Raw genomic sequence first — 23,713 nt, 5'->3', positions numbered from 1 at the left:
TCCCACCCGCTGGAAATGTCGCTGGAAACTCTGAGTGGCGTTCCCCGCCCCCCGCGCCCGCCCCGACGCCAGCCGGGCGGTGGGGGCCGGGGAGGCAGCTGGGAAACCAGAGCGTGCTCCCCAGGGACCTTGGCGGCCCCTCCCGGCGCCTCCGCGCGGCCGGCCCGGCCCCCTCGGCCGGGGCCACAGCGTCCTCGCGGCGCGCCCCGACGGAGGCCACTCGCTCGCTGGGGCTGCGGACCCGAGCCCCCGCCCCGCAGGCCCCTTCGCCCCCGCCCCCCCAGCCCCCGGCTCACAGTCCAGATTGGAGGCAGGCTGACCGCCGCCCGCCCGCCTCTCTAGTCCTTCCTCCCTGCGCGCGCTCGGCCCCGTCCATCCCTCTTCCTCCTCGGGCGCCCGGCCTCGCGGAGACCGTCCTGACCCGGTCACGAGGGTGGACGGCACAGCCCGGACCGCTCCCTGCCCTCCCTCCCCGAGGGCCCGCCGCGGCCTCACCAGGCAGGAGCCCGGCCGAGATGCTCCTGCCCTCCCGGGCGTCCTCAGTCCCCTCCACCTGCTTGCCGTGGAAGGTAGGTGTCTGGAGAAGAGGGGGCGGAGAGGAGGCGGGGGCGCAGTCAGGGAGGCACCTGCCTGAAGGGAAGGCACAGAGCCCGCCCCCTGGGGTCCTCGCCCCAAACTCGGGGGTGGAAAGAGGTGAGAAGTCTCCCTCAAAACAAAAAAGTGAAATTGGAGAAAACCTGTCCTGTCCACGTGGACTCATAGCTGGAAAATACCCGAGAAGACACCTAGGGCTGAGCCCCCAAAGCCAGGGCAGTACTTGCAGGTGGGAAGGAGTCCCTGACCACAGCAGAGCCACTTTACCTCTTCCAGCCTTTTAGAGTTGGCTGCTGGGGTGAAGGACAGCCAGAGTGAATTCTGGGAGGACCCCCGAGATTTCCTGGCACCCTCTGCCCTCTGCCAGGTGCAGGACCAATTTCCTCTGGCGGGGCTGCAGGGAGAAAAATGTAGCCCGCCCTTCCCCACCACCCTCTTGCATGTCTCTTGGGGGTGTGCCACAAGGAGCAGCTTGGGGAGGGCCAGACTGGGCCCCCAAGGATCAGCCACCCCCAAAACTCAAGTGGTGTAAGGGAACCTCCTGCCCTCTCCTTACTGCTAGTGGGCTGTTCTCACTGAGCACAGCAGGGTGGGACAGATAGAGGCAGGGAAGGAGTCTGGGTCAGCTGACGGGTAGAAAAGACTGGTGCTGACCTCGAAACTTGGCCTTAAGCAGTCAGCTGGGCAGGGAGGGGCGTGGTGCTAGGAACCAGCCTGCTCCCGGCCTAGACCCTCTGGCCTCCCACTCTCCTCTGCCTCGGTTTCCCCTGCAAGGGGAGAGAGAGCCTCAGGAACTGGGGTGTGTCTGCATGTTTTGCTTTTGGTAGGAGTCCTAATTCAATCCAGCTGGTGCACTGTCCCTCCTCTAGCCTCAGCCTTCTACTCCCCCCAGAGCCAGGGGTGGGCACAGGAAAGCTGTGTCCCCAATAGGCCTTTCAAGGGTCAGAAGGAATCCCCACTCAGACCAGAGACAGGGAATTGCCATGGCCTTGTCTATACCCTCCAGCGTGCTCAGGGGCTGGGTAACCACAGCCTCTATTGTACCTGCATCCCCTCTGGTCTCTATAACTCTTGTGCTGCTTGTATGATTGCACCCTCCCCACACTGATAGCTGACACTCCTCTGGACCCACAATCCCCTTGATATTCACATGCCCCCACACCGTGGTACCCCCTCAAGTCCCATTCACGGCACTGCCCTTACATTCCAACACACACACATGGCACTTCACAAGGCCCTTGCTGCATTCCCGTGAGCCCCCAGACCCCACAGGCACACACAAGCCTAAGGAAACAAAAATGCCAGAATTGGTAGAGCCCCAGAAGGCGGCGAAGGTTGACTCTGCTTCTGGCTCAGTGCAACGGCAGAGGAGAGGAGCAACCAGCTTCTTACCACCGCTCTCTGGGAGGCAAAGCCCTGGTTGGCAGCCCCACTGCCTCCATCTCCTGGCTGCCTGACTTGCATGGGGCAAAAGAACCCAGCTGATCAGTCAGATTTGCTGCTTTCAGGAAGACCCTCTGTTGAAAAAACAGCCTGGAGGTGTAGGAAAAAGTGGGGTGTGTGTGTGTGTCAGCACCACCCCTCCACACACGAATCCATTGCTCTTAACCACTGCTTCGCTCTCTGCCCCCACCCCTCACTGGCACCTTGAGCCCTCTGAGGCATCAGTTTGAGCCAAAGAGGCCCAAAAAGGGAGCTGATACTCCTCTGAGCTCAGAAGGAGTGGTTCCTGCTGCCTGGAAACGCCCCCACGCTCTCCCTCTCCCTGGATCCTTGGACCTTCTGGGCAGCGGGTGGGCAGCCGTGCTGTTGCCCAGGGCCTCTTGCTGGGCCTGAGGAACCCCTGTGCCTGCTGGTGACGGGATGTTCACACAGGGACGGGCAGGAGGCAGAGGGAAGTGAAACAAAGTCCCGAGTGCCCAGGCCTCCTCTGCCAGCTGCCCCAGTTCCCTCTGCCTTCCCTATGGGGGAGCGGGCTGACTGTGCAGTGAGAGCCCCAGAGGGGCTGGCCAGCAGGCCCGCCTGAGGCTTTGTCCAGCAGGTCTGCTCCTGGCCAGCCTCCCCTCCTCCTCGCCCGGTCTCCCCTCCCCCACTCCCACCCGGAGCTCCTGCCCAGGGCCTAACAAGCAGCCCATTGTACCTCTGGGAGCCGGCACTGGCAGCCTGCAGGCGGGTGCCCGCAGTGGCCTGTTTCCTGGGTCCTGGAGCTCCCACTCAGCTGGCCCTGACCCTCTCCCACAGTTGTCCCCTCCTCCACCACCCTGAGGGTACAGGCAACCCAGGCCCAGCCAGGCTTTCCCTTCCTCCCTGTTTCCCCACAGAGGACCTGCAGAGGAGCTGGCACACCCGGAGTCCTCCGACCTTGACCCAAGCATGCAGGCCCCACCCTGCAGCCTCCCAGCTGGGCTCAGCCTGGATGACTTCATCCCTGGCCACCTCCGAGCCCACGTAGGGTCATCCTCCCGGGGGACACGGGTGAGTGAACAAGAGAGAGGGTGACTGTGGGCCCCTAGTTGGTGGGGACCTTGCAGGACAGGTGTGGAGCACAAAGATGAAAGGACGGGAGGGCGGGAAGGGGTTGGAAGATAGCTCTCGCTGGCTTCCTGCAAAAGGGTCAAGCTGGCTCCAAAGCCCTCAGCATGGGGTATGACTGTGCCCTGGCAGCCATCCCTCCCTCCCTACTGCAGAACCTTCTGGGCCTGAGCTGCTGCTCCTGGCCCCTCCCCACAGGTGCCGGTGATCCGGAATGGTGGCTCCAACACCCTTAATTTCCAGTTCCATGACCCCGCTCCCAGGACCGTGTGCAATGGGTACTTCTCACCAAGGAGAGATGCATCCCGGCACCCAGGTGGGTCTGCTCAGGAAAACCTGCTCCAGGTGGGGGTGGGAGATTAGAGCTCCCCGGGCCCTGCCATCTGGCACCACCCTGTGTTGGGCATGCGGGGGTAGGGGGCCTCTGAGCTCAGCTAACTGCCCCTTCCTGTGTGAACATGCTGACCGGTGAGAGTGAAAGCTGTGGGAGAGAACAGGCTGACACATCTCTTCCCCTCTTCTACCCCTCAGTGCCAGGGGAAGGAAGTGTGCAGAGGACATTGCCGTGGGGGCTGGGGGGGCCGCCAGCAGGACAGGGAATAGCTCAGATTGGAGATGGACTAGTGGAGGAATGTGAGTGTACCTTGGCTGTAGGAGGGTGTGGGGAACGAACCCCACAACAGGCCCTAAGGGTGGCTGCACTCTGTACTCACCAGCCCAGCACAAGGTGGGCAGGCAGCTCTGAGAGTTTGTCAGCTCCTGGTGTCCTAGGAGTCACCCCAGCCTGGGCCACAGGATCCTGGAGATCCTGGAACATTCTTTGTGCAGGCCCACCGTGGGGAGGCCCACTCCTCTCCTGAGGAGGCTGGCATCCTTTATCGAGTATTCTCTTGAGGCCGGCACTGTGTCAAGTAGTTTATACATTTAACAAATGCTGGACACTGGAAAGACACTTTTCAAACCTTATGTCATGTAGTCCCTCGACGTCCTGGCAAAGTGTGGACGTGAGGAAGTGAGTCTCGGAGATGTTTATTCACAGAGACTGAGCTGAGAGGCACACCCTGAAGCCTTTCTGCGCCTACGCTATGATCTGAGGGGCTGAAGGCTTTGGGGATGCTGAGGACACGGGAGCCGTGTCTGGGGAATGAGTTTCTGCCCCTCATTGAGAGCCTCTTGACTATGCCTGAGGCGCAGTGCTCACACCCACTCCATCTCCCTGAACCCTTGCCATGGTGACCCTCATTCTACAGAAGTAGAAACTGAGGCACTGGGGGGGGAGGTGATTGCTGTGCCCAAGGTCACACAGCCAGTAGGTGGGGTCTGGGTTAGTTTCGTTGTCCCCTCCAAGCGGAGCATCTTTTCTGCTCCACCCTGCTGCCTCCCCAGCTGGGACGTTCCCAGCATTCTCTGCAAGTGATGCTTCCCAGCCTTGATTCCGGATGGAAGCGGTTAGGACAGCCCCAGGAAAACAGGGTGGGTTGGGCACAGATTTCTCAAGACGACATCCATTTTTATTCACTTTAACTAAAAAATAAACAAACAGGCCTGTGATACTGCTGGAAATGGGGAGGTTTGTAGAGTCTGCGTCATCAACTCAGACAGACAAGGAGATGTTGACACATTCAAACCCACAGGGATCAATATTCTGAGGAGCTAAGGGACAAGCAAGGTCAGGTGGGCCCCGGCCCGTTGCTAACGCTGTCATGCACACGCCCGCAGACCCTGCTTGGTATCAGACCTGGCCAGGCCCTGGGAGCCGGCCCTCGGGGACCCAGAAGACGCCAGCTTCCCAGCATCCTCAGAACTGGTCAGCCACGTGGACCAAGGACAGCAAACGCCGGGACAAGCGCTGGGTCAAGTACGAGGGAATCGGGCCCGTGGATGAGAGCGGCATGCCCATTGCCCCCAGATCTGTGAGTGCAGGGCTGGGTACCACGGATGGATGGGGCCCAGGGACCCACATTGAGCCCCGCTTCTGTGAAGTAAAGTGGGGGCGATCAAGACTGTACCCAAACATTCCAGACTAAAATGGGGGTTCACCTGTGATGGGTTTCGGGGGACAGTGGGCCCCATAAAATTACATCACTGGTGTGTCTGAGTTGCACAAGTGGTTTGTGGGTTAAGGGAGGATCTAGAATGCCCCCCCAGGCTCCCCAAGGTGGAAGGCGACTGCTGTAGGGGCTGACCCTGGCAGGGACCCCTCTTAGTTTTATAGCCCCAGGGCCTGACCCAGCGCTCGTGAAATGCTTGCTGAGTGAATGACTGGCTGAATGAGTGAGTCCTCCAAGAGTCCTGAGTGAGAAGGCCTCATGCTATGGCAGGCCTGGATGGATCCCAGGTCCAGGCTCCGAGGGGCCCTGCCCTCCTTCCGTCCCCATGCCTGTCTTGAGCCAGCCACCTGCTCTAGTTCTGCACCTCGTCATCTGAATCTGAAGTCAGTAACATACCCTTCGTGCCTCCCAGGGCTGTCTTGAGTCTCAGGTGAGGCAGGGGATACGAAATACCACTTCCCCCATATTATTATGGCTTTTAGTTTCCATTACATAGAAGCACACGTTCTCTGTAGAAACATCAGAGCTGTAGAAAAGCAAAGACAAAAAGTGTATGTAAACCACTCCAAATCTCAGGGACCATCCCTGATGGAGATCCTTCTATATATCTTATTCCTATATCACATGCTACACAAAGTTATTGTCATTAAAGGCACCACGGAGACCCACCCACTTGGGCTCCTAGCGTGGCCAGAGTAAGGACTCAGGAAGGAAAAACTTCTGTGGCTTGAAATTGGGAGCGTGGCCTGACCTTGCCTTTTCTGATTCCAGAGTGTTGACAGCCCCAGGGACTGGTACCGGAGAATGTTCCAGCAGATTCACCGCAAAATGCCAGGTGAAGCACCCTTCCAGGGCCCTCTCTCTGCCTGAGTGGGTTCTGGCCCCTGGGGCTTGAGGAGGGAAGAACGGAAGAAGGACCTTGCCTGCTCAGGGAGATCTTCTCCACCCACCCCAGGTTCCATGGTGACTGGTTCCTAAAACAGGCCAAAGGAAGGAGCTACCCTGTCCTTGGGAGGTGGGGAGACAATGACCAGACACTGTCCCCTGTTTCCTGTGTGGGTACGGGGAAGCCACGAGGTCACTCGTGCATTCAGTCAGTCCTTTGGCCAGTGCACTATTCTAGGTTCCGAAGATAAAATAGGGAACAAGAGTGTCCTTCCCCCAGTGAAGCTTAAGACAGAGGGACACAGAGAATAAACACATAAATACTCAATATGGCAGATGGTGGTCGGTGCTAGGGAGCAAAGGGCCAGGGAGAGCTCAGGGAGGAAGGCTGGCCAAGGAAGGCCCCTGCTAAGTGGCAGCGGAACAGAGGACTCAGGGAGTGGAGTTAGCCCTGCAGGGTGGGGGTGGGGAGTGCTGCACCAGAGCGGGCAATGCAGACCCAGAGGCAGAAGCAGGTCTGGCATATCCTGGAGCATCACGGAGAGGCTGGACTGGAGTGAGAGGGAGCATGTGGTGGAGATGGGATCTAGGCACAGAGGGCCTTTGGGGACATTAGAAGGACTTCGGCTTTTACTCTGCAAGAGCTGAGGAGCCCCCGGGAGGTTCTGAGTCACAGGCGTGTTGTGCTCTGATAAGTGATGGCTGGAAAGGCTCACTCTGGCTGCCAGGTCAGGAAGAGATGGGGCAGGGGTGGAGGCAGGGGACCAGTTAAGGGGCCTGGCTTCAGTCCAGGCTAGAGACGCAGTGCGGTAGCAGTGGGCCTGGTGAGATTCGAAGACCACATGATGGGAACTTGCTGATGGATTAGATGGAGTGTGAAAGAGAGGAGTCACAGGTGACTTTAAACCTGAGCAGGTCAAAGGATGGAGTTGCTGTTTAGAAATGCAGGGAAGACGGTGGGAGGTGCAGGTGTAAGAGGCCTGCAGTTCTGCCCGTGGTGAATCCAAGTGGAGATGTTGAGTCGGCAGTGAATACACAAGTCTGTGATTCAGGGGCCAGGCCTGGGCTGCAGATGGAAATACCTGGGACTCACTCAGAGATTTTGATGTAAAGCTTCCCAAGTAATTCTAATGTGCAGCCTTCCGAATCCCTGGAATAGGTGTTATTTTTTAAGCCTGAAGACTAGACAAGATCCCCTAGGGAGATGGAGAGACAGAGAGGCCCAGGGACGGAGCCCTGGGCACTGGGATGGTTAGTGGTTCCTGAGCGGGAGGAAGAATGGTTCCCTTGAGGCCAAGTGGAAGAGGAATTTCAAAAGGAGGAAGGATCCACTGTGACAAATGCTGCTGCTGGGCCCACACCACTGGTCATTTGACTTGGCAATGTGGAGGTCACTGGATCCCTGAGAAGAGCAGTGGGAGCAAAAGTGGGAAGGCTGAAGCCTGCTTAACAAGAAGGGGAACTGGAGACAGTCAGTGAGTTATGGCCAGCCATTTGCTGCAAAGGAAAGCAGAGAACTCCAGGAGCAGGAGGAAGGTGTGGGATCTCGAGAGCGTTTCAGTTGGCATTTGAGGAGCTGTTGGGGCACGTCTGCCTGCCAAGGGGATCAAGTGGGTGGGCTGGTCAGCAGCTTTCCCTAGGAGGCCTTGGAAAGTTATGAGCACCGTGAGGAGTGGGTCTGGGCAAAGGAGGAGGGACAAGCATTTAGAAGAGTGCAGAAGGGGAAAGAAGGAGGAGAGGAAGTGCAGTTTCCCCGACCTGACACGCTGAGCGCAGGTCTGCAAAGGTCAGCGAAAGGGTGTGTGTGGGAACTAGGGAGGGAGGACAAGGAGGATTTGGGCACATCCACTGCCCAGGTTGGCTCACTCAGGCCCTAAGTCAGCCAAAGGCATTTCAAGCCCTCCCCAGAACTGCCCTCCTAATTCCTTCCCTCCCTCGGGACATTCTTCAGGCTCTGACTCAGCCCCTCGGCCCCTGCTCTAGGCAGGAGGGAGGCTGGGAGCCGCTGAAGCCGCCTCACAGGGTGCCCCGTCCTCCTTTGCTGCCCCATCCCTGACCCGGTCCTTTCTGCTCCCGCAGACCTGCAGCTGGACTGGCCCTTTGAGGAAGCACCCAAAGGTGAGGTGGTGCGGGTGGCCCTCCCCAGCCTGGCCCTGCATTTGCCCCTCCCTACAGCCCCACCTAGCTCTGGGGCTCCCCAGTTGGCTTAGTTGAGACGTTTGTATAGCCTATTTCTGGTAAGCTCCAGATCCCCTGGTAGGTGGTAATTAAGAGCCTTAGCTTCACCGTTCAGTGACTGCCCAGCCCTGGCTGGGATTTCTCTGGGCCTCTTTCCTCATCGGTAAAATGAAGACCCCACCTACCCCAGAGCTGTTGTGAAGATTTAGTAAAGAGTGTAAAGCTCTTAGAGCCAAGCCCACACTTAGTGGTCTGGAACACCACCCCTGTTCACGTGAGCTGCCCAGGAGAGTGGGTGGGCATGGGTGCCAGAACCTGCAATGGTCAGCCAGGCACCCCCCAACCCCTGCTCTCACCTCCCCCCACCCCTGTCTTCTCCCACCTTCAGTGGCTTCCTCCTGTGCCACCTCTGCAGACTCGAGGCATGCAGGGCCCCAGCAAACACCTGCCTACAGGCCAGGCCAGGCCTCCTCTCTGAGTGGGTGAGCCAAGGTGGGGAAGGGTGGGAGGGCCGCAGAGGGTCGCCGGCTTCCTTATGGCACTGGCACCCCCTGGTGGCCATAGCCAGCACAGCCTTGGAGCAGGCAGGTGGGCCTCAGCCCCTTCTCAGGGTCCCCACTGCTCCAGATACGCCCCTCCCTGTCAGGGCCTAAAGGGAGGACGGGCAGGGGTGGACTTTGCACCCATTCTTGGTCAGGACCCCTCCATGATGCTTTTGTGGTTGGCAGCAAGAACTCATCAACCCAAAGAACCATAGGTCATATGGGGGTACAGGGAGGGGGTGTCCACGGCTAGGGGTGGACCTATGGCCATCCACTCTGAAGCCTGAAAGAACACAAGAGCGGGTGGAGGATTCCCTAGCTTCCTCCCAGGTGCTGCTGAGAGAGGAACCCTGCAGAGAAGTGAAGGTGCAGCTGCTTTTCTCTGTGCAAACCACAGAGGCCCAGCCCAAGCTGCCAGGGTCTGGAGGGCTCCAGCCCACCTTGGGAATCAGAAGCTTTGCTCTCAGTGAAATCAGTGAGGTTCTTATTCCTTTCCAGGGGTGGGGGGAGTAAATTAACCTCATCAGCTAGCCATAACCGACCTGGGACTCTAGGTATCACCAATAAAATAGAAGCTAACAGCTCAAGATTTGGACCCAGAGTTCTGGATTCAAGCCAACGTGCTACCACCAGCCATGTGACCTTGGGCAACTTAACCAATCGAAGCTTCAGTTTCCCCATCTGTTAAGTGGGGAATCGTAGGGCGGTTCTGAAGATTAAGGCACATGGCAAGTCTCCACAAACATTATTAATATACAGGCTTAATTATAACTAGAGCTTCCTTAAATTAGGAATGATGTATTTCCTTCTCATTATCACTATTGTTACCAATATTATTTTTAAAGTAAGAGAATAGAGTCATAAGTGCAGCCAATAAACCCTGACCCTCCGGTCAGACATTCATTCCAACATTTGATAAGCTTGGTACAGTGATTCCACTTAGTGGCAATATTCAAACTCAGCAGAAGCTGGAACATTTAACCCAGCCCACGAAGGGAGCCCTGGAAGGGCACTAAGGCAAATGTAGTGCCTAGAATGTGGCTGGAGTGGTCCCCAAATGACATCACTGAATGCAGTGCCCCCAGGGAACTGACGCCCAGGGAGCAGAAATAACTTGTGCAGTGCTCCTCGGTCAGGGCTGCCGGCTCCTTTTCTGCTCTGGGTTTTACTTGGACGAGGATTAGTTCCACACCCTTGGGCATGGGTGCAAGACCACTCGGCGTGGCAGCCAGAAAGACCAGTAAGTCTTCATTAAATAAGTACAAACATACATAGCCATACTCTTGGAGCTCGACTGAACACACATGCAGGCTATTCACCAACGCCAGCAGGAAAGGGACGGGCACTCCTGGAGCACATGTGTGGGTCAGGCCTTCTCCTGGGCATCTCACATACAAGGGGGTGGGAGCAGTAGGGTCAGGGGCCCGTAGGTGAGCGCCCCTCACCTAAGCCTCACCACACCCTGTGCAGGTAGGACTCCTTCTCACATTGTAGGTATTGAATCTGAGGCTCTGAGAGTTCAGTAACTTGCCAAAAGGTAGCACAGCTAAGTGGTGGAATTGGGATTTGAAGTGGGACCTCATAACTTTCCACTATTTAACACTGCTCCACAGCCCAGAGCAGGTGGGGATAGGGTGAGGGTGGGGTGGGGGTGCAGCTCCCTCTACCAGGGCTGTGTTCTCACTTATGCCAGTTTCCCTAAAAGGAAACTAAAGAGATGCCCTTCCCTTTCTTTAGAAGAAGCTGGGACCTTTCTGAAGAGTTTTCTAGAAGGACCTTCAAACCTGGAGCATCCACTTCTCTGCCCCAGGCCCCAAATCAGGTAGCCTGCCCAGCGTCCTTGTCACATTGCCCCAGCAGCCGGTGCTCTTCGGCCAGGCCCCCCTACGGAAAGAGCACAGATAGTGCCCTTTCAGTTGGGGCCTGGGCAGCCAGGAAAGCCCAGAATCCTTAGGAAGGAGCCGGTGGGCATAGGGGTGGGGCAGGGCCCTGAAAGCCTGCTCTTTGAGCCTGCCCAGTGTCACAGTACGCCACTACTCGAGCTGATGCCCACCCACGTCCATGCAGGTGCCCAGATGCCGAGAGAAAGCAGACAATGTCTGGACGGAAGAATCTTGGAACCAGTTTCTGCAAGAACTAGAGACTGGGCAGAAGGTGAGTGGGGGCCTGGCCCTCTGGGAGTGGACACCGCCCTCAGCTAGTGCATTTTGGAAAGCCAGTTCACCCAATCTGACTCACCCTTCCCACCCTCAGCCTAAGAAACCACTGGTGGATGACCCTGTCGAGAAGCCCTCCCAGCCTATTGAAGTGAGTGCAGCATGGAAGGTGGGGGAGGGGGGAGCAGCAATGTTGGGGGACAAATGAGGGAGATTCTGGGTGGTGTTGGTTGGCCCCAGTGACTATGGGCAAAGGCCATGGACCCAAAGCTGTGGTCCTCTCCAGTCCCATACAGCTTAGCTCTGTGTCTCCAGCACCCAGGACAGTGCGTGGCATAAGTAGGCACTCAAACCTGTGCTGACCGAAGGAGGAGGAGCAAAGAAGGGAGTGGTCGGTGTGGACTGGAATTATCAAGAAATGTTGTTGGAGGTGGAGCTGGGCTCTCAAGAGTCCCAAAAGCTTGGCCGGGCAGAGAGAGGGCACTGAGGATGGGGCAGGGCAGAGGCAAAGGCTGGACTGCTGGAAGGGCAGTGGGAGGGGAAGCAGGTTGGGGAAGACCAGAGAAGACATGATGGGCCAGGAAACCGGGAGCCCTGCAAGCTGTTGAACAAAGATGTAACACGACAAAGAAAAGTGGTACTAAGGCACTATCAGGAAGTCCTACGGGACTCTCACGGGAGTACCAGACGGGTGAGCTGGGTCAGGAGGGAGGGCCCGTGAGAGGCTGTGGCAGGGCCCTCCCGATACCCGGAGACCTGCAGGCAGGCACACAGGCCAGGAGCCTGCCCTTGCGCCAGCGCTGTGTGCTTTGTCCTGCTGCCCACTGGCCTTCTCATAGCTGACCTTTGACCAGCGCCCCCCCACACACACACACTGCGCACTGCTTTCCGTCCCTCCCCCACTCCGCTCTCCTTTCCCACTGCCCAAGTCTTTCCCCATCATCCGCCCCAGGTCCTGCTGGAGAGAGAGCTGGCCAAGCTGAGCGCGGAACTGGACAAGGACCTGCGGGCTATTGAGACCCGGCAGCCATCCCCCCAGGTACCGGCCTCCCTCAAGGACCTCATGGGGGGTGCTGGGCCCCGGAGTCTGCAGCGGCCGGGCTTGTGTGGGAAGCAGGAGGTGTCCCTCTGGCCGCACTCCGGGCGACCTTGGGCAGACTTCATGCCTGTTTGCGCTCTCCTCTCTAAAAGACTGGGCGTGCACTTTTCCAAGTGACCCCTAAGAACCCTTCCAGGCCGACTACGCGTCAGCCTGACGTCGGGGTGCCGGGACTCCCCGCCCCGCCCCCGGACCTCAGCCCGTAGGGACCCCCACCCCTACCCGGCCCGCTTTCCAGGGCCTCTCTCCCTCTTCCGCACTCCCTCCCCCTGCTCCTTGGCCACTCCTGGTTCCCCGCCCGCCCGCCCGCCCGCGGCGACTCCAGACCCGCGTCCCTCCGCCCCGCCCACCCTCCCTCCCTCGGAGCGGCCAACTTTTCCGGAGGCGGCGGCCTCGGCTGCCGCGGGACCGGGTCCCGGCCCTGACCGCCGTCTCCCCCACAGGGATCCCAGACGCCCCGACGGTCCCGGGAGCCGCGGCTCCCCGCGCGGTGAGTGGCAGGCGCGCGCGGAGGGCGGTGGGGTGGCGGCCGGGGACGTGGCCAGGGGAGGGGACGTGGCGCGGGGAGGGACGTGGCGTGGGGTGGAGGAGCCCCGCGGAGGGGGGGCAAGTGGCCGGTAGGGTGCGGGGCACCGCCCGGCGCTGGGTGCTCTCCCCGGTCCCCAGAGGGAAACGATCCCCAGAGGGAAACGATCCCCAGCCGAGGACCGAGCGGCCGGCGCCTCCCGGCGCACTCCTCCTCCCTGGCCCGGCCGCACCCTTTCCCGGCCCACAGCTCGGAAGTAGAACGTCCTGTGGCGAGCCCAGGACCTGGGGGATGGCTGGGGAGGAGGCGGCTGTAATTGGAGAGAGGGTGAGCCGGGTAGGGTGTGAATCCAGACAGGTGGCTCACTCCCTGTGTCTCCGCAGCCCGGCCTCCGCTTGGAGTCCCAGCTCCCCGAATGCACCTTACCGGGGTTCCTCCCGGCCCCTGAGCCCACACAGAATGGCGGATGGAGGAAGCCCCTTCTTAGGTCGTAGGGACTTTGTCTACCCTTCCTCAACCCGAGGTAAGGACCAGATCCTGCCCTTTTTCTTACCAGATGCCTGCCGCTATGCACTAGATACGCTGGTACCCCCGGGGGGTAGGGTGGGGGGGCTGCAGAAAGATCATAGAGCCCCCTGCTTCCACTGGTGCCCGTAGGGGGAGCTAACCCTATCCCAGCCCCGTCCCTAACCCCCAGAGTGGCCTTCCCAAGCTGAGCTCGTGCTTCTTCACAGACCTTAGTGCCTCTGAACGAGGGGTCAGCCCTGCCAGGAAGGAAGAGAAGAAGGTAAGGGGGTGGGAGCAGTAAGGTCAGGGTGCAGGAAGGGCTGGGGTAGGTCCTGACGACTGCTTGACCGGGGTCACCCTTTCTGTCCTCTCCCCCTGCACAGAGGAAGGCTGCCAGGCTTAAGTTTGACTTCCAGGCACAGTCCCCCAAGTAAGTGCCCTTGTCTCCCTTCCCCTGCACCCCTGGGGCTGGCTCTGCACTCTGGGGGAGAGCGGAGGGCAGGGCTGCAGTGGGTGTCCCCAGAGGGCAGAGGGGACTCTGGGTTTGCTGAACAGGGTGTGAAGGGAAGGAGGGCCCAGGAGGATGTCAGCTGTGGCTGAGGTCCGTGCTCTGGCCTGCAGGGAGCTGACTCTGAAGAAGGGTGATGTCGTGTACATCCACAAGGAGGTGGACAGGAATTGGCTGGAGGGGGAGCACCACGGCCGGTTGGGCATCTTCCCCGCCAGTTACGTGGAGGTGAGCAGGCGCCCGGGAGGGCCGCTGGGTGTGCACAGCCCCGATGCAGCCGTGGCTTAGCTCCTGCGCTGGCTGCCACGTCTCGCTGGGTTCCTCAGATGCGAAACTCTGAGCTCCAGGCAAGGGCCATATCTCAGCCCCCCCGCGGGGCTGGCCTGGCCTGTGGCCTGCACTCAGGAAATGTTTGTTAAATGAGGGCTGAAGGCGGAACCCAGCCCAGGGGAGAACCGGGGGCCACCAGCCCTATCAGAGTCCCCGATTCTCACCATGCAGAATCCGTCTCTCTCAAGTTGTCTTTGGGATGAATCCTAATTGCAACTGGCAAGAGTACGAAGTATGTGACGGTTTACAAATCTTGTACACATGCCTCATTTCCTTCACGTGTACAGTTGACCCTTGAACAACACAGGGGTTAGAGACGCTGCTGCCACTGAAGTCGAAAATTTACGTATAACATTGACTCCCCAAAACATAACTACTCAAAGCCTTACTGTTAACTGAAGCCTTACCAATGACATAAACAGTCAGTTAACACATATTTAGTGTTCTAAGTATTATATACTGTATTCTTAAAGTAAGCTGGAGAAAGAAAACATTATTTTAAAAAATAAGGAAGAGAAAATAGGTACATATGTTTTATTCGTGACATAACCTTTTTCTTAATTTTTTCAATATTTATAAGCTACGTGGTTCATCTGTGAGTTTTTTCAAGTTGTTGCAAATATCCAAAAATTCCAATATACGAGGGTGCCAAAAAAGTGTATACACCTTTTAAGAGATGTTATCTATGCTCAAGCAGTAGTTCACCGTAATCAGAAGTGTCTGGACGCTGATGGTAACCACTTTGAGCACCTCTTGTAATTGCAGAAGTCAAACGTGACTTGTATTCATCTTTTGTTATCAGTATATGTTGAGTATTACAATTGATAGTTTTTCTCCTTACTTCAAATGTGTATACATTTTTTGGCACCCTCTGTATTTATTTTTAAAAATCCATGCATAAGTAGAGCCCCCACAGTTCAAACCTGTGTTCAGAGTCAACTGTATTGCCTCCCTGGTTCCTCCCATTAAGCTGGGAAAATGATAGATCAGCCGCATTTTACATTACAGATGGGCTTGCCAAGGTTCAGAGGTAAGCCTTAGAGGATCCAGAATCTGAATCCAGAGACAGGTTCTGAATTGTTATTGGAATTTAGGTTATCTTTGGTATTTGTGTCTTTTAAGGAATTTGTGTTTTTTAAGGAACTTAAGTTACCTAAGCTTTATTAGCTTAAAGTTGTTCATAATGTTTTCTTATCTTTTTAATGTCAGTAAGATCTGCAGTGATGTCCTTTCTTTCATTCCTGATATTGGTAACTTGTGTCTTCTCTTATTCTGACTAGAGATTTGTTAGTTTTATCTTTCCAAAGAACTTTTGATTTCATTGATTTTTTTCTATTTTTGTTTTTCATATCATTGATGTCTGCCTTTTTATTATTTCCTTTCTTCTGCTTGTGTTAGGTCCAGTTTGCTCTTCTTTTTCTAATTTGTTAGTGTGGTAGTTTAGATTATTGATTTGAAACATTTTCCCCTAATATAAGCATTTAATGCTATAAATTTTCCTCTAAGCACTGCTTTAACTACATCCCACAGATTTTGATATTTTGTTTTTTTCATTCAACTCAAACTATTTTCTCACTTCCTTTGTGACTTTGGCCCATGGGTTGGGTTGTTGTTTAATTTAGGCTCTTGGTTTGACAGGCATCAGTAGGCCACCTCTATCCTCAGAACAATCTCTCTGATCCTGAAATTCCACAAAATATACAGTATTCCACGTCATCAGTCATTTACATCTTAGTATAAAATAGTTTAGTGGGTTCTTGATTCTTCTGAATAGGAAGTGAAGACAGCATGGGGATTCTGGGAGCCTGTTGGGGTAGAAGGGGAGGAGGAAGGAGGTCACTCAGTTCTCAGCAATGGTAAAATGTTAGATCCTCTCTTTTAGAACAGGTCACCAGGTGTTCCCTGCTCCTTGGAACTCCTCCTTTCCTTCTGCCCTCCAAGTTCAACTCTCTCATTGGACTGGCTCCCATCTTTGCACTGCCACTGCCCACTCCAGTAATGCCCACTCCACATAGCTCTAGTGGAAATTCTCTTCCAGGATTCTTCTGGGACTCACCCCCACTTTGGCTGTGCTTGCCCCTGACCACCCCAGGCTTGTGTCTGATGTCTGTCTCCACTCTGGCCTGGAGGCAGATCTTGCCCATACCACCTGCTCTTTGTTGCCTCCCTGTCCCAGGAGCCCCAGGTCTGTGCTCAGTTGATGCCCAGGCCAAACCTTTTTCATGACCTTTCTTCCTGCAGGTGTTGCCTGCAGATGAGATCCCCAAGCCCCTCAAGCCCCCGACCTACCAGGTGCTGGAGTATGGAGAGGCTGTGGCTCAGTACAGTTTCAAGGGGGACCTGGACGTGGAGCTGTCCTTCCGAAAGGTGCGGCCAGGCCAGGCAGGAAGTGGGGGGCCGGCGGGGGCTGGTGAAACATAAGGAAATACGTGCAAGCAAACATTTTTAAAAGATGTACCCATCTTTATCCAGTATTTCCAGTTTCTTCTCAGTCTCTTTGGATATGTTTCCCTTAATTTAGTCAATTTTTTTTAAAAGTCCAACTCTTCTAGAAGATTTGTGCTGTTTTCAGTTCCAAGTTGGTAGGCTGTGTGGACCACAGTCATTTTTAAAAGAATAAAACAGAAATATTAGAATGCCTCGTGTGTAGAAAGGGTATTCTATCAAACTGTTAGGCAGGTGTGTGTGTGTGCTGGGTTGTTATTAAAACACATTTTTTACTACAGATCGTAGTCAGGAAAGCTTGAAAAACGCCCTAGAAAGCAGGGAACTGGTCTCTCTCTTTGGTTGATTTTGGGGGCAGAGGCCATGAATGCCCCCAGTGAGTGTCTCCTGGAAGAGCTGGCCTGGGGGGAGAGGTGAGGGCAGGAGACGGCTGGAGACCATCCCCCCAGGGCAGCCCCACCTGACATGAGTCAGCATGTGGACCTGTGGATGCACTAGCTGCCCTCGGGGAGTTTTTTTTGTTTTGTTTTGTTTTGGGGGGGGAGTTTGTTTTTTGATGCAGTGGTGACAGGATCACCCAGTTTGGAGGCAGGGACTGGACCCAGGCATCGCGGTGTTGGCTGATGCCTATGCAGTGCTTCTTACCCGTCTGCCAGGGCTCCTCCTTTGCTTCTCACAGTAACAGTATTGTTATCCCCACTTCACATGTGAGGAAACGAAGGCTCAGAGAGGCAAAGTAACTTGCCCAAGGCCACACAGCTTGAAATAGGCAGAGCCTGGTTTGGATCTGTGTTATTAGCCTCTAGGCTCCCTTATGCCTGGAACTCTGCAGAGAGAGAGCGAGAGAGCTAGGAACGCAGGGGAAATGCATGTAGGCTTCCCAAAGAGGCAGGACTTGATCCAAACCAGCGCCACGTGTTGTGGGAAGAGCTTAGACTTCTGCTCGCTCCCCCAGGCAGCCTGGGTTTGGCTCCTGAGGATGCCACTTCCTACCTGTGTGACTCCGGCATAACCCACTGACCTTCTCAGTCGGATCCCTCTGGACAAGGTGTTAGGTTTAACGGGATGTCCTGCGGCGGCAGCCTCGGGTGCACGGTGCCCAGGAGGGCCCTTCAGATGCTGACTCCTTTCTTTCGCTAGGGGGAGCGTATCTGCCTGATCCGCAAGGTGAATGAGAACTGGTATGAGGGACGCATCTCAGGCACAGGGCGCCAAGGCATCTTCCCGGCCAGCTACGTGCAGGTGTGCCGTGAGCCCCGGCTGCGGGTCTGTGACGATGGCCCCCAGCAACCTGCGTCCCCTCGCCTGACCGCTGCCCGTCTGGCCACCCGTCACCCCAGTTCCCCGTTAACGCCACGCAGCCCAGCCGACTCCACCGATTGGGGGGGCCGGACCTCCCCCCGCCGCACTGGCTTCTCCTTCCCTACCCAGGAGCCCAGACCCCAGACCCAGGTAAGGTGACCTACCTCAGATAGAGAACTGACCCCCACTCCCCACACCACATCCCCTATTCCTGGATAAGGCCACACCTCAGAATCATTCCCAGACCCCCCCAGGATAGACTGGTGGGGTGACTGGGCAGAACCTGGCTCTGCAGCCCCACCTGGGCCTTGTGGACCTCAGAGCCCTCCAGGTGATTTGGGCCCTTGAGCAACAGTCCCGGGAGGATGGGGCAGCTAGCCAGCTCCAGGTGCAACCCCAAAGCCAGCCCAGGCCTCCTAACCCTCCAGACTCCACTTTTGTGATTTGCCTGTGTCAGCCTCTTGGACAAAATGGGGCCAGGAGTCGGGGGTCTGCCCTTCACCGGTGGTGTGTCCTTGGGCAGATGATCTGCCCTCGCTGGATGTGGGTTTTCTCACTTGTAGCATGTTCCTTGCCTGTAAAATGGGGATGGTAATTCCCCCTGCAGAGGATAGTTGGGTGGGTTTGAACTAAAAGTTTGTAGTTGAGGACAGTCATTGGTCCCCCACCTGCCAGCGCACAAACAAGCCCATTGGCTCCTGCAGCCATCCCTCCACTCAGCAAACTATTAGGAACAGGCAGAGCCAGTGCACGGACCTCCTCCGGTCCTGGCTTTGTCCATGCAGCATTCAGACACTAGCCACTTACCCTGCCTGGGCCTCAGCTTCCCTGCACCTGTGAAGTGAAATGGTCACAGACCCCGTGTGCAGAGGGGTCTGAGAGAATCAGATGAGCAGTGTGGGAAGCGCTGCCCCAGGGGAAGCCATTTCACTTCTCCTGCCTCATGCTTGCATGTACCCGCCTCTCCTCCTGTGGACCCCCAGAGTCTCGGCACCCCTGGGTCAACTGTGTCCCATCCTGGAGGCTCCAGCCGTCCGCTAGACCTGGGGACCGCCTCCCCCAACACCACTCAGATACACTGGACCCCGTGAGTACTGTCTGCAGTTGCTTGGTTAGGGATGTGGTGCTGCTGGTGGACAGAGCTGAGCACACTGACCTCTGTAGCCCGTCCCTTCCCTGCAAGGTGGATTTGGTAAATTCCTGCTGGTGGCACCAGTGCTTGCACTGCTTATGGGCAGTTTGGTGGCAGGGGGCCAAGTTGTCTGTGGTGTTTCTGACCTGTCCCTGCCAGTCCTGTGGCCTTAGAACAAGCCTCCCACACTTGGCCCCCAGCCTCAGTCTCCTCACTGGGTTTCCTGCCCTGAGGTTAGCGCATGGATACAGGACATGTAAGTGTAGGAACTGGTAGGACAGACCTGAAGGCACTGGGAGTTCTGAGAAGGCAGGATTTGGGTGGTTGAGGCTTGAAGGGCAGGGAGCAGGCCTGGGAAAGAACACACTGGAGCCAGACCGAGTTGCCTTTCCAGGAGCTGGGAGGCTAATGGGAGCACGGAGGGACCCTGGGAAATCCACAGGGAAGTGGCAGCCCTTGGGTTTATACTTTCTGGACCTGGTCTGGGGAAGGGGCCAGGGCTCTGGTGGTTGCCATGGCAATGTCTCCCCCAGATACCGGGCGATGTACCAGTACAGGCCCCAGAATGAGGACGAGCTGGAGCTGCGAGAGGGGGATCGGGTGGATGTCATGCAGCAGTGTGATGATGGCTGGTTTGTGGGTATGTGGGCCTGGCAGGTGGGCTGCGGGGGGCAGGCCGGAAGGGGGTATCGCAGGGTCTGGGGAGGGTTGGGCTGGGGGGCAGGCTGGAAGGGGGTATCTCAGGGTCGGGGGGGGATGGGCTGGGGCAGGCTGGAAGGGGGTATCGCAGGGTCTGGGGAGGGTTGGGCTGGGGGGCAGGCTGGAAGGGGGTATCGCAGGGTCTGGGGGGGATGGGCTGGGGGCAGGCTGGAAGGGGGTATCGCAGGGTCTGGGGGGGCGTTGGGCTGGGGGGGCAGGCTGGAAGGGGGTATCTCAAGGTCCAGGTGGGAGTTCGGGTGGGTACTACTGCCTGCTGGTAGTGGTTCAGCACAGATTCATGGCCTAACAACCCCTCACACACGCCTACTTCCGGTCTGGCTGCTGGGAAGGCCTGGCCTTGGATGTTTCCCCAGAGCCAGCCCTTATGTTGTTGACTTCACACCTCCAAGAGGGGTGAGGCCCAGGGTCATTGATGAAGTCAGTGCAGACTTGGACCAAGTCTCATACCTATGTATCCCCCACCCCAGCTAGCAGCTAGCTCCTCCTAATCCCCCTCCACCAAAAGGAGAGAAAGATCCCGGCCCTCACAGCTGGCCCAAGGGCAGCTCAGGCAGTGGACTAAAGCCGGAAGCCTCAGGTTGCCCTTGGCCTGTTTCAAGGTGACCAACTCAGCAGGCTTCACGTGGCCTGTTTCCCCAGGGTGGGAGGGCCCTGTCCAGGCCTCATCTTTGAGGCTGGTCCTGTCCTCCGAGACTAGGGAACAGCCAGAAGCTCCCCCTGCAGCAGACTGTAGGGTCTGAAGAGTCAGGGGGCTGCTTAGGCAGGGGGGCTACAAGGGCAGTCCCTTGATCTGGCAGCTTACCCTTTCTCACCTGAATCCCAGTACCCCACTGCTGACCAAACTTTGGACACACCAGTAATTATGAAGCACTAATTTGTTAACAGTCCTTACCTCAGAGGGGCCGGCTGAGGGCACATTCTTATTTTACTCTGTACACTTCTGCTTTTGAATTTTTTTACAATTACTAATAAAGGTTTACAAATTTATATAGACAAGAAGAAAAAGCACCACTTTGGTGGTATAAGCCACAAGTGCTTTGAAAGGAAAGGTTTAGAAAGTCCAGTTTGCCTGTCCCACGAGTGCATTTCAAATGCCCAGTAACCACATGTGGCTGGTGGTTATCACTGGGGGCAGTGTAGGTCAGGAAAGGCTTCCTGGAGGAAGTGGAGGAGCTTTGAAGGATGGTGGAACAGAAAAGGGAAGCCCTCCAGTCAGAGAAACGGTATCAGTAAGGCCCAGGGGCAGGGTGCGCATGAGCTGCTCATCAGGAAATCAGAATGCCAGCCTGCTGGGTTGGGGTTATTCATTGCTGTGTGTGAAGTTAAACAGTGGTTGCGTGCTCAGATTAGTCTCTCATTCTTGAATTGAGTGAGTGTAGCTTTGCTTATCTAAGCTTCTGCCACTAGGGGGCAGGAATGAGGAAAAGGAGTCCTCCCTGGGACAGCGACTGCCCTGCAGTTCTTAGTACGGCCAGCAGGGGGCAGCCCCCCCCCACCCCCCCCGCCATTCCTATTTAAAAAACAAGTGTGGGGAATGATCTTTCTGTCTTTCCTCTTTCAGGTGTCTCCCGGAGGACCCAGAAATTTGGGACGTTCCCTGGAAATTATGTAGCTCCGGTGTGAGTGGTCTCAGTGGCAACTCAGAGCCCAGCCAGGATGGGGTGGGGAGCAGTAGCACTTCCCGGAGGAAGAGAGGACGCCCCCACTCCTACATCTTCCTCCCCAGGACCTGGCTGCTGGCATCTGCAGACAACCCAGCAGCCCTTCCCCTGGAGCCACCTCGAAGCCCTGATTCCCACCCACAGCTCACACGCATTCCTCTCACGGCCCTTTTATTTCCTCCCTTACCCCACTCCCCAAATATAGAGGTCTGCTTTGAAGTGGAGACTGTTTCCAGGCCTTATTGAGACCAGACCCCCCCACACAAGTCTCCCACCCCCACCCTGCTGTGGCGTTTCCTCTAACAGGGACTGGCTCCCAGCTTCACCCCCATGGGGTTCCTCTAACAAGGACCAGCTTCCTAACCTAATAGAGACCAAAGGCCGCTGTTGGGGAGGGGACTCCTCCCCTTTCACTCCAGCTTGCCTGCTGCCCCCTTTGCCTTCCTGCTTCCAGCTGGGCTTGGGAGTGAGATGGGGGATGGATGCAGCACCTCCTTAGCATTCAAGGCCTGGCGAGAGGTCTTACCGAAAAGCGCCCCTCTTCCCAAAGGCTGCCAAGCCCTGGGCCTGGGCTGTGCGTCTGTCCTGCTGCTGTAGTGCCCAGGGAGGGTGGGCCTCCAGAGCCCTGGCCTATCCCACATTTTCCAGGGAGACTGATGTGTGCTGCCCCCCTGCCTCCCCAGGTCCCCCCCCCCAACCCCCTAGCCCCTCTGGAAGAGAATGTAAAATAAATCTGGATACCAGGGACCTTGCCTTGCACTTCTTTTCTTGGGATTTGGTAGAGGGTTCCTCTTCCTGCTTAGGATTATAGGAATTCTTTCTGCAGCGGGCTGTGCTGGGAATCAGATGGGACGTGTGTGTGTGTGTGTGTGCGTGCACGGGCTCATGCACGTGCACATGCTCATGTGGAAGGGGAGGCTGGAAAAGCACCATTATTATCTCTAAAGATTTCAGGTCTCAGGCAGCACTGGGCAGCCCTGAGGGTTAGGCAGCTGTGTGACAGGCAGTGCCAAGTGAAGAACTAACATCACAGGGATGAGGGCGAGGCCTGATTGTAGGGAGAAACCAGAGATGGGAGCTGAATGTGGCCTTGTGTGCAGGCTGTTTTGATTCTGGAGCCACCGTGGGGTTGCTGGACTGGATGACATGTCTAGCTGCTCTGCTCCTAATGGTTTCCTTCTGTGTGCTGCATTTCCACACCGAAGAGCTGTGTGTTTGTTTACTTTCTTCTTTAGGTCCGGGTTTTTGAGCAATCAGTTGCGGGAAGCTGGGAGTGGTGGGCCACAGCTAGCCAAAGCAACTTCTCGCCCAAGGTTGCAGAGTCCAGGACTTGGTGGTTGCTGTGGGGCGACAGTGGTGACACAGTCTGGGCTGGAGTGCTCTTCCAAGGAAGGAGAGTGCCATTCCTTGGCAGGGCTGGGAGCTGAGTGGGGCATAGGTGCTACACGCACCGTCTGCTATAAGCATCGCTACGGGCAGGTTTGAGTCAACTTCACAAGAGAGAGGGCTGAGAGCCAGTCATCTGAGTCACATCGTTATAAAATGCTGAAGGCAGGTCCATGACTGTTGTCACCTGTCTGCACAAAGTCTACCAGAGACCTCCAAAGAAGAAAGGTCATGCATGAGGTCAAGGACTTCCCTGGGGTGGCCCCAGGTTGGGCCTCTTTTACATTCTTCTGGGCAATCCTGTCTTCCAGGCCTGTCACTGAAGGCTTCCCCGCCCCAGGAGGGTGGAAAGAGGGGGTGGGGCCCAGTTCTGTCAAGACAGGTAGGTGGAGCCTGTGAATGACAGGGCGGTGGCCTGGCCCTGTCCGGTCCTTGAGCCTGGGTGTGGCCGGGCCCCAGCAGTGGTTAAACAGCAGCTGGAAGAACAAGACCTGGATGCCCCCTGCAGACATTGCGGCCACCTCAGTCCTCACCATGGTCTGCTTCTCAGTGGTCAGGTCCAGCCCGTCCCATTCTTTGGGACTCCCCTGGCCTGATCCTGATCCCCGTTCCAGCTCCTTCGTGTTCCCTGATGCCCTCATAAAAGATATCAGGATTGAGCCTTCCTTTCCCTGGGGCAGAAACCAAATCCACACCCTCTCTTTGATGGGGCCTTGAAACCTCAGCAGCAAACCAACCCTAGGCCCCTGGGCTGCCTGCCATGACAGCCCTGACTTACAATGACCACTTCTGTGCCTTGACTGGCACGAGGGGGGCGGGGGAGGGAGGGGCAGAGGCCTGAGGGCTGAGGGGGACCTGAGGGGTCAGAGCCAGAAAAGACCTTAGGCCACTGGCACTGCTCCTCCCATTAGAGAGGTGAGGTGCCCAGGGGCACAGAGTGGCTTAGAGCAGAGTAGGACCCCTTCTATTCCAGGGGTTCATGCCCTGCCAACTGCATCTTTGTCCTGAGCTTTGTGAATGCAGGACACACAGAGCAGAAATCCTGCAGATGGACCTGTAGATGCTTCTAGAGACTGTCCAAGTCAAAGTCAGGGGCACAAAAAGGTATATAACAGAGTCCCTGCCACAAATGGAGGGTGGGGTGGCAAAGGAAGAGAGA

General features: G+C 56.7%; 1 protein-coding gene across 2 annotated transcripts; it reads left to right on the top strand.

The window, feature by feature from the left end:
• The first annotated feature begins 274 nt into the window (after positions 1 to 274).
• On the top strand, positions 275 to 21,908 carry SORBS3 (sorbin and SH3 domain containing 3). Of its 2 annotated transcripts, none has more exons than XM_033134387.1 (21): positions 275 to 569; positions 2,916 to 3,069; positions 3,370 to 3,442; positions 4,846 to 5,039; positions 5,949 to 6,012; positions 8,142 to 8,180; positions 8,629 to 8,722; positions 10,520 to 10,604; positions 10,850 to 10,936; positions 11,036 to 11,089; positions 11,891 to 11,977; positions 12,481 to 12,527; positions 12,947 to 13,086; positions 13,298 to 13,350; positions 13,454 to 13,500; positions 13,692 to 13,806; positions 16,150 to 16,275; positions 17,494 to 17,805; positions 18,639 to 18,742; positions 19,321 to 19,427; positions 21,069 to 21,908. In XM_033134387.1, exons 2-21 carry the CDS (start codon positions 2,968 to 2,970, stop codon positions 21,128 to 21,130), a joined length of 1,992 nt encoding a protein of 663 aa, XP_032990278.1. In that variant the 5' UTR covers positions 275 to 569; positions 2,916 to 2,967; the 3' UTR covers positions 21,131 to 21,908. The 2 variants fall into 2 exon arrangements, with proteins under 2 accessions (XP_032990278.1, XP_032990277.1); XM_033134386.1 differs by having other exon boundaries at positions 276 to 569; positions 3,325 to 3,442.
• Positions 21,909 to 23,713: the final 1,805 nt, after the last annotated feature.

The sequence above is a fragment of the Rhinolophus ferrumequinum genome, chromosome 18, assembly GCF_004115265.2.
Source record: "Rhinolophus ferrumequinum isolate MPI-CBG mRhiFer1 chromosome 18, mRhiFer1_v1.p, whole genome shotgun sequence".
Lineage (NCBI taxonomy): Eukaryota > Metazoa > Chordata > Mammalia > Chiroptera > Rhinolophidae > Rhinolophus > Rhinolophus ferrumequinum.
This window is presented reverse-complemented; position numbering and strand designations above follow the sequence as displayed.